Source organism: Cyrtonyx montezumae, unplaced genomic scaffold, assembly GCF_038088225.1.
Source record: "Cyrtonyx montezumae isolate F1298 unplaced genomic scaffold, pur_monq_1.0 scaffold_8, whole genome shotgun sequence".
Lineage (NCBI taxonomy): Eukaryota > Metazoa > Chordata > Aves > Galliformes > Odontophoridae > Cyrtonyx > Cyrtonyx montezumae.
Genome location: NW_027072089.1, coordinates 12,054,711 through 12,063,982, shown reverse-complemented (window position 1 = coordinate 12,063,982; position 9,272 = coordinate 12,054,711). Strand labels below are relative to the sequence as shown.

The 9,272-nt window shown below is 39.9% G+C and overlaps 1 protein-coding gene across 2 annotated transcripts in view; it reads left to right on the top strand.

Moving 5' to 3' along the window:
* The first annotated feature begins 2,286 nt into the window (after positions 1–2,286).
* The window catches only part of COL14A1 (collagen type XIV alpha 1 chain), a 113,478-nt gene continuing 106,492 nt past the window's right edge, over positions 2,287–9,272 (top strand). For both annotated transcript variants that reach the window (XM_065752803.1, XM_065752802.1), the window contains exons 1-2: positions 2,287–2,374; positions 8,000–8,116. In XM_065752803.1, coding sequence (XP_065608875.1) covers positions 2,287–2,374; positions 8,000–8,116 — 205 coding nt within the window. The remainder of the gene's footprint in view (positions 2,375–7,999; positions 8,117–9,272) is intronic.

Here is a 9,272-nt window from a genome sequence, read left to right as displayed (position 1 = left end):
GTTGCGCGGGCACCTGCGGGGGGAATGGGGGACAGAGGTTTCCCCCTCGCGGGAGCAGCCTCCCTCGTTCCTGCGGGGCCGCATCGCTTCTCCCTCGTCTGCCGTGGGCATGTCCAGCCCGCAGCGCGGAGCGGGCTTGGGGGCTGGAGTTTGATCTCTGCTGCCAGAGCTATTCAGTCAGACAACTCTTTTACCAAATAATTCCTCAAAGGAGGAGTATATGAAGAGCTGGAGGTTGTTTCTTCTCGTTCCCAGCTGATGTCAGCCACGAGGTGGCTGCGGACTTGTGGCTGCCTTTGTGGGCTGCTCCTCCTCGAGTGCAGAAGGCAGCTCGTGCCTCAGTTGTGTTTTTTCCACCGCCGGTTATTGTTTCTGTGCAACTACTTCTCTCTAAAAGGAGCAAGAGGGAGTGTTCCCACGCAGGGTTGCGTGTCAGTTAGTATTTTTAGCCCTTATTTGAGAGAAGGGTTTATATCAAACCTAACAAACGAACTGAGCCACAACTGTGAGTGAATATTACATGGGAAGAAATGCACCCATAGTGGTGGCTGCACCTAAGTGGCTGCGTGCTGTCCTTTGGAGAGCCAACGTTTGTGTTTCACGTTGTATTACTGAAGTGAGGAGAAGCCTCAGTATTCAATGTAAGTTGCACAAGCAATGCTGTTTTGGATTTTCTCTTCGTTTTTCCTATTGCCTGTCAATAGTGTCTGCTGACTGTGCTGTCTCATCTGGATCCAGTCCTTGGATTTGTGTATAGGGAGCCTGGGAATCTTGCTTGGCTTCTTGACTTCTGTCTGGAGGATGAAATAGCAGTACCTAAGCTTACAGTTCAATTTTGTCATTGGGTATATCTATTTGCCTCTGTCTTGTGAGGTTAGGAAAAAGTTCTTCTCTGAATGAGCAGTGAGATATTGGGATAGGCTGCACGGGGAGGTGGTAGAGTCTCCCTCCCCATGGAGGTGTTCAAGAAAAGAAGAGTTGTGGTAGTGAGAGGCATGATGTTGATGAGTTAATTGTTGGACTGGATGATCTTAGTGGTCTTTTCCAACATATGTGATTCATAATGTAAGAGATTGACTCAAAATGTGGGTCTAAGTAGTGCAGAACCTGTTGATAATTTGGCTAAAACACCCTTCAGGGTTAGAACTTCAAATAATTAAGTTGCCTATATATTTCTAGGTGGTATACCGAATGTCCATGAGTGACATTTTTGATGTTAGGCCAACCAGGTGCATGGATAATTAATGTAAATAGTAAATGTTTGGAGAGAGAGGGAGGTATGTCTGTCATCTGTTGGCCTCATCTTGTACCTCAGTCTGCCTCTTGTATTCTTAGGTGGTGGTTGGACCACTTGCGTTATGCCTTCTTCAGAAGACTGAAAATAGGGAAAGTAAATTAAATGGTGGTGTCTTTAGAATATTAGAGAAAGTAACATGGGAAGTGAAGGGAGGGGACCTGCAGAACAGAAATATGTAATCCAAAGTTTGCCAGAGTGAACCTGCAAATGCTGAGTCTTTGACAGCAACAGGCTTACTGTTACTAAGCTTGGTTTGATTCGCCAGTAAAATACTAACAGGAGGGGGCAGCAAAAATGTTTGAGATTTGATTAAAACTACTGGAATGGTAGATCAGTGTGTTCATAATATCATGCTTTTGAGTGTCTATGAGTCTTCAGAGGTACTACTATGTATGTTGAGTAATTCAACTGGAAAGTATTAGAAGTTGATGCTTCTAATGGACTGAGTTCTGCCTTTTTTGACAGCTGATGTATAAAATTGCTTAGTTGAACTGACCAGTAAATTATGCCATTGGGCATATTGCATATACTTCTGATATTTTATGGTAGTCTTATTTAAGTTCTACTTTATCTAGCAATTGAGAATTTGCTACCACAGGTATCTTGGTAAGGGGCTTGCAATACTAGATTGTGTAGAGATACCCATTTTGCATACATAGTGAGCACTGTTTCCAATACCAGTGTAAACCTTGCAGAGAATAACTGTTTTCTCTTTGCATGGGATCAATTTTTAGAACTGCCCAGAGCTCAATTGTGCTCCTCTGTCTTTCTCAAGGAAAATATAGTTTGATTGCAAGCATTTCTCAGGATGGAGTCTTTGCTTCACTGATAGTCTTGACCAACTCCTAATTGTATTGTTTTTTGTTTAATGGAATCAGTTTTTGTCCATGCCTTTCATTGAAGTGTATACCTTAGATTTACGGGTTTGTTAAATGTTTCTATTCTGTGCTTTCAGACCCTCTGATACTGTATACATCACTTGGGAAAAGATGCTTTGTTGGAATGAGGTACAGAGCTGCTTCCTCTTGGCTTTTCTAGCTGTTGCAGCTTACTCTGTCACTGACGCCCAGGGCCAAGGTAAGCAATAATGAAAAGATGGAGCTTTTTGAGGTAACTCTGATGTGCAGAAATAGACTTCCTTATTCCAAATGCAACAGTTGCTTCCCTCTGTTGGGATGTTGATCTGACGTTACTGAAACAAAGCCGGAGTTTTGCTGTTGATGTCAGAAGAATTGTGCATTCATGTGTACTTCTTGAACCTTGTATCTCAAATATCAGAAATCATTCTGTTTGCAAGCTCAGGTGCCTCTCGTAAATAAGAGTAAAGAAACTGGTCTGTATAATTCATTTTGAAAGTACTTATCAGAAATTGCTGTGACTGCCCTCTATGTGACTGAGAAAGTTTGAAGAACCAGACTGGATGAAGAACCAGACTCATTGTTCTAATAAAGACAAAAGTAAATTCTATATAACTGAAGCAACGCATCATACAACATCACACATTACTGTTAAATATCACACACTGTTTCTGCTTTTTTTAAAATCTTTTTTATGGGTATTAAAACACTGCTGAGATTGCTAGGTTTAAATACTTGTTGGATCACATGGATAGTGGCTTGATTTCTAGGGGACCATGTATTACACGGGGAAGGAGGGAGGGACAATACAATGAGTTTCTATGACTTCTCAAGAAATAACTTTCTCTCAAAATTATGTTTATGTAATCCCTTTGATATGAGGCTGCTGAGGCATAACTGGGAGCAGAATTTGATCTTGGGGTTCTTCTAGGGCTATTGTGTAATGCATTTTTCATGAACATAAACTGGTGGCAATCTGAAGCTTTCTGACTTCTAATTAAAGCACGTAGCTGTGCTGTCCACTCTGCATGGCACTTGGGTGCAGGGGAAACATACTGACATAGATGTTTGGGCATCTGTGAGTGTCTTACAAGCTCCTCTCAGATCTTAGGGGCACATGTTAGCAGTAATATTAAATGATGATGTGAAGCGAATGAAGAAATATGTATTCCCAATGTTCAGTGCAACAGTTCTGGTCAGAAATAAGGCCCAGAATGTTTCTGATGAGCCAGTAAAGCAAAGTATATTGACAGTATTTTTCTATCTGTGAATTTGAGTCCTAATACATATGGTTAAGATTTGCAGAACAGGGTTTGTGATAGAGGTTCATCTCCATACAGTTGTATGTAGTTCCTTGAACTTGAAAGGCTATATTCTTTCCCCCTTCTTTTTTTTTTTTTCCAGACTTTGATCTAATCAATTATAGATAAAGGGGAAAACTCTAAGTACAATGAGATGATGATCAGAGAGTTATTTTCCACAGTCACCACACCAGCAGAAGTGAGAGTTGGTGTACTTGCTGAGTAAACAATACTCCCCTTGTTCTTATACTCTTTCAGCAAGCATCAGCTATTGAATGCTGTCAGCAGTTACATACTAAGCTAAGTGGGGTATTGCTTTGGCCTGGAATGACTGTGGTGGTGTTGAATGAGGTGATATGAAATCTCTAATCCATTTTCACAGAATAAAAATGTGTCTTCTTACAGTGAAATTAATAAGATGCTTCTCAAATACCTTAAGGTTGCCACTCCTTATAATAATTCTGGCTATTAACAATTTAATGCACCACCTACTGTATGCTTGTCTGATTTAAGAAACTATGCTCTGCCAAGGTGAGAGCTGGTATTAGTCCCAGCTTGTGTTTCCTTCCTTGGGAAAGATGCTCTGTTGAAGGTGTGTAACGTGAATTCTTGGAAAGAAGGAAATTTTGCAACACTCAAGTGAACGTGCCTGAAGATACAACTTCAGCTGAGGAATTATCTGCATTGAGCTGCGTGATTTTCTCATTTAATGTTTGAATGACATACGTACTACTATATTCAGTTTTCCTCAACAACGGTCATTCTTTCATTGCTGCCATTTCTTTCTTCATGATAATGTCACATAAACAACAGCTACAAGAATTCCGGTTTTCGTGTACTTAAGTTTTTATGTGGTTTCAGAGGGGGAAAAAGGTTCTAGGCAAGAAAAAGCTTCAGAATTTTCCATTTATTCATAAAGTAAATTTCTTTAGGTATTTTCTCTATTTAAAGATGGAAACTTGTCTTTGCATAGCAATAGTTTCCATGTGTTACTAATGTAAATGCAATGCATATTAACTTGTTCAGGTCTTAAGATGAAAGTACATTGGAAGCTGCAAGGTTTAGTTATCATCCAGTTTTAGAGTATTGAATGTCCCTGAGACAGCTGCAGATATGCAGTTCATGGTATTTTTCCTTTCCATTAAAATGCTGAATAGTTCAGAGCGCTCTTTCTTGACTTGTCCATAAGAATAATGTATTTGAAGCACTAATCTATCTGGTTCCACAAACCAAAGCCTTGAACTTGTCTTTAGTTTTCTTTTGGGTGACTGCTCTAATGTTGCTGACGGCCATTCTTTTGCATTCCTGTAAAGCCACTTAACAAGCTCTAGCTACTGATTTTTATCAGTTAACTGACTCAGCTTGGATTAATTTTTTTTCCTTCTCTGCAAGAAGTGAAATTTTGTTCCACAGACAATAAAGGTCCAAAGAAATAAAGATATCCTCGTCAGGTTGGTGAATGTGTAGTAATTCCCATCAATATTTTGTTGTCTGTTCAAGTGTTAGATTTTTAACTTCCTTAGCTGTATGTACTTCTCTATGCCAGAACATTAGTCTTTGCACAGCTAAGACACAGCTGAATTTGTTTCAGTTTGGTGAAGTATTCTTTTTTTTCCTTATGGTTCATTGCTGTATGGGAATATCTATTCCTCTGCAGTGCCACCTTTGATACAAAAGAAAAATACCCACTGAAAATTGACTAGTTATGTAAAGACTATTGTGGCACAACTTTTCTAGTCTTTCACATTATAACTCTGTAGTAAACAGAAAAGCTTCTGGTGATTGTGTCCTTCTTTGCTCGTAAGATCTGTGATTGGTTTTTAGGGGCTCCCAAAACGTACCGGGTTTGGTGATGGCTAATAGCAATTAGGCCAGGTCTATGCTTCTTTGTTAGAAAGTGCTTTCATCAGTTAAGTTGAAAGCAGGATGGAATGACAGGGGAAGGAGGAAGATGGCAGAGGCAAAAAAACAAAACAAAAAAATCCTGAAATCCAAAGATATGAAGTTTGGTTTTCTTTGATGTAGTAAGTGTTTTTTTGGTTGTGATTGCTCTCAGCTCTTCCTCTTAAGCCCCATACAAATTTACCACTTAATCCTAGTGAAACAAACACAGACAGTATGCAAGTATAAGAAGTTTGTGATTTTTCTTGGACAAAATAAATATGAAAGGAATCATGTATTTTCCAAATTTCTAGGTATGGTTTATCACTCTTGTTCATTCAGCACCAATTCATTATGACTTATGTATAGTTCAAAAGAATAAATCTTGAGAATAAATTAAAAGCTGTAATCATAAACACAGTCTGCTTGGCTTTTGAAACTTTTTGCCATAGTCTCTGTCATTTTATTGCAATTACAGCATGCTGAATGTTCTTGCAGAACCCTGCCCACCAAAATATTTTTGCAGTACTGGGGCCAAATTTTCAAAGAACTCATTTTGCATTCCCAGTGATTCCTGCACGTGCTCCTACTTGCAGCCTCTCTTCTAAACCCTTCTGAGGTGGCAGATAGTTTGAAGGCTGGTCTGACAAGATTGTGCCCAGCAGCTAAGGAAATGCACTGTTTGGATATATGCCCAATGCTGAAAAGACAATTTTGCATGTATGGAATTGATGTGCTACCTGCTGTTTCTGTCCCCTTGCCTCTCTCCTGACCTTGTTCTTTCAAATCTTTGGGAGTGGTGTGGTGTTACCAAGCTGCTCTTGATGCTTACAGCCTCGCTTTTTCTGTGTTCTGGTGTGAAATCTCTCAATGCAAAGTGGAATAGAACCAGCCTTTGCTCAGGCAAAACTGTCTCTTATGGATTAGTAGGCTGGATACAAGGAATAATATCTTGTGTTAAAGCTCCAGACTTTTAAGAGAAAATAGTGTTGTTAGATGACATTTAACCCCCCCCCTTCCCACCTCAGATGTCAAAAACACTATAGCTTGCCTTTTTCTTTCTCCTTTCTTCTGCGAGCTCTTGGGAAAAGAAATGAATAGGAAAAAGCAATCAATTGAGGACAGGTCTTTGGCTGCTGCTGTTGCCAGGCCTGCATTGACTGCAGCAGGTCAAATGGAGAGGCCAGAGACTGCTGGATAGCACGTTCTGCCTTGTAAACTCAGATTCTCCATATGCTGTAGTCCTTAAATCTCAAAAATATTGTAAGAACTATTGGCATATTACGTGTGGTGGACCAAAAAAACATGGCCATGGGCCCAGTCAGTTGAGAGCTATACTGGGCTCTGGAGCAAAGAAATTGGCACTTCTCCCAACTCTTTCAGATAGTTTCCCCTCTTTTTTAGGTGTGCCAACAGAAATATTAAGGATGGTAGTGACAAAAGGCATGCATAAAGGAAATAAATAATAAATTAAGGAATAAAAAATAAAGGAAAAAGTTCTATGGGCTGTGGAGGTAGTAGGAAGATGAGAGGTAATGTCTGTGGAGGACTTAAGTTTTCCTAACCCTCCTTATTGCTCAGCCTCCGCATGGCTTCCCTGGCTGCCTTTCACTGTAGATCAGTTAGCTCTGTATGAGCCCAAAACTATTCAAATGTATAAAGATTCCTCCTTACTGACAACCTTGAATATCACAGGCTGCACAACTAGCAGCTGTGCTTTAGTTGTCTGCTGTGGAAGGGGTTGTGAATCCCTGGAGTAGAAGAGAAATACTCTGTAGGGTATTTTTTTTAACAACAGTGGAGCTTGCCAATTTAGAGGAATGCTCACTCTGAAGGACCAGTTAATGTACCTGTGCACCATGCTGATGATATTGCATAATATCATAATAATATCAGTCTGTGGTGGACTTTCTTTTTCTTCATTTGTGTGTTACTTCACTGAAATCTTGTCTTTCATGCTTTTATTTCACCTTCTCCTTCTGATTGAAACACATGTGCACAGATGGCACAAGATAAGGGAAGGCCAGATTTGTTTACTATTTCCTCATTGCCCCCTGCCTAAATCTTTACTGTCCTGTGCATGACTTGATATTGAAGCAGTGCTTGCAACTGGACAAGTCTGCATCCCTGAGGCTAGGTTTATAAGTTGGGCAGCTGATGCTCTTTCTGCCTTGTGTGTGTTTGTGTGTGTCTGTCTTTCCTCTTGGTTCCACTGCCTTTGCAAGGCTTTGAAAATTTGGCCCTGAGTGATTTGAAATGTGGGGCAACACCCACAATAATGTGAAATAAAGGAGGCTGTATATGTAATGCACGTTGTCAGCATAAGCAGGGAGAGCATTTTAAATTCTGTTCTGTTAACAAAGAGCATTTTTATTACCAGCTTTGCCTGCTAAACTAGAGTCTTAACATCTAACACTGTTTGTTTTCCTGTCTTCTGCTAAGTTGTTAGCTTGTTTTTGTAAACAGTTAAATGAAAGGTATGTCTGAGGGAAGTAGTGCACCTGGGGATGTTGTTTTACAAACTAATAAACTGATGTGTGACATTTGGAATAACTTGCATCCTTCACTGTTAAAATTGTGTTGTCTTCCTACATGTTTGTTAATGTTTAAATTGATGATTTCTTTTATTTGAATTTAAATGCTGTTTTCTTTCCCACTTACAGTGTCCCCACCAACAAGATTAAGGTATAATGTAGTCAATCCTGACAGTGTACAGATCTCTTGGAAAGCCCCCAAAGGGCAATTCAGTGGATATAAGCTGCTTGTCACTCCAAGTTCAGGTAAAATGAAAATCTGTCTATTCTCTTGAGAGGTGAAATTACTTTGGCATCTAGACCTAAGGTTAGGCAGCTTTCCTGAGGCTAATGTCATCTTTTAGGAATGAGGGGTTGTGAGCAAACTGTGGATAAGGGTATTGACCATTCAACGGAAGAATGAAATGTTCTGAAGCACTGTCTAATCAAAGGCACAGAATATAGGAACTGATGGTAGCTCTACTTCATTTGTAGTCCTTGGGATTGTCACTGATCATCTGTCTTGATCTCTCTTCCAGTGGGGTATAAGGAAGACTATAGGAACTTGAGGGAGAACACAGGAATGCTATTTCAGTCAGAGCTTTGAGATGTATCTCCCTGGGACTTCTCCCATGGTGAACTTACCAGAAAAACCAACAAGATTTTAGAACAAATGTGAGCATAAGATTATATTTTCAGGTTTTCATTCAAAAAATGTTTTTAAAAACAGAAGACAAAGTGGCTATATAAGGCTATGTTACGGAAATACTACTTCTATACGTATTTACATTTAGCTGATATACGTAATTATGTACCTATTTTTAAGTAAAGTCTCCTGAGAAAGGGGCAGAATGAAAGTCTGTGAAACACCTATGCTGATTCGTACATTTCTGTATTAGTTATTTTTCATTTTATTGTGTTTTCTTAGCCTCATGTCATCAGACAGCATGTTCCCTAATGGGGAACATTATAATCATAATTCTTCTCATAATACTACAATCATAATACTTTTCGTGGGTGATGAGTGACACCATGTATGGGAACTGTTGGATCATGGCCTGATCCTCTGGTTGATCACCTGTGGTCACACTGAGTCAGCTGTGGGAGCACAGGTTAAGGCAATGCACCTGTGTGACCAGAAGGGGTGGAGTCTGGCTCCACCTCTCCTAGTCCCCATTTAAGGGCTGACCACACCTGGGGAAGGATCTCTTGTTGGAGACTTTGTGGAGTTTTTCCCTGTGAGCCTTGATCCTTGGAGATGGGTGGGCTTTCCTCTTGATATCAATTGTCTCTTTTCCATCCTGATAATCTTTCTAATTACACCATCTGTAAAATATATTGGCTAACAATACCATTTGGTGTTATTCATTTTATTAACTCCATCCCTTACAGACCATCTTCTCAGCAAGTTTGGTATCAATTT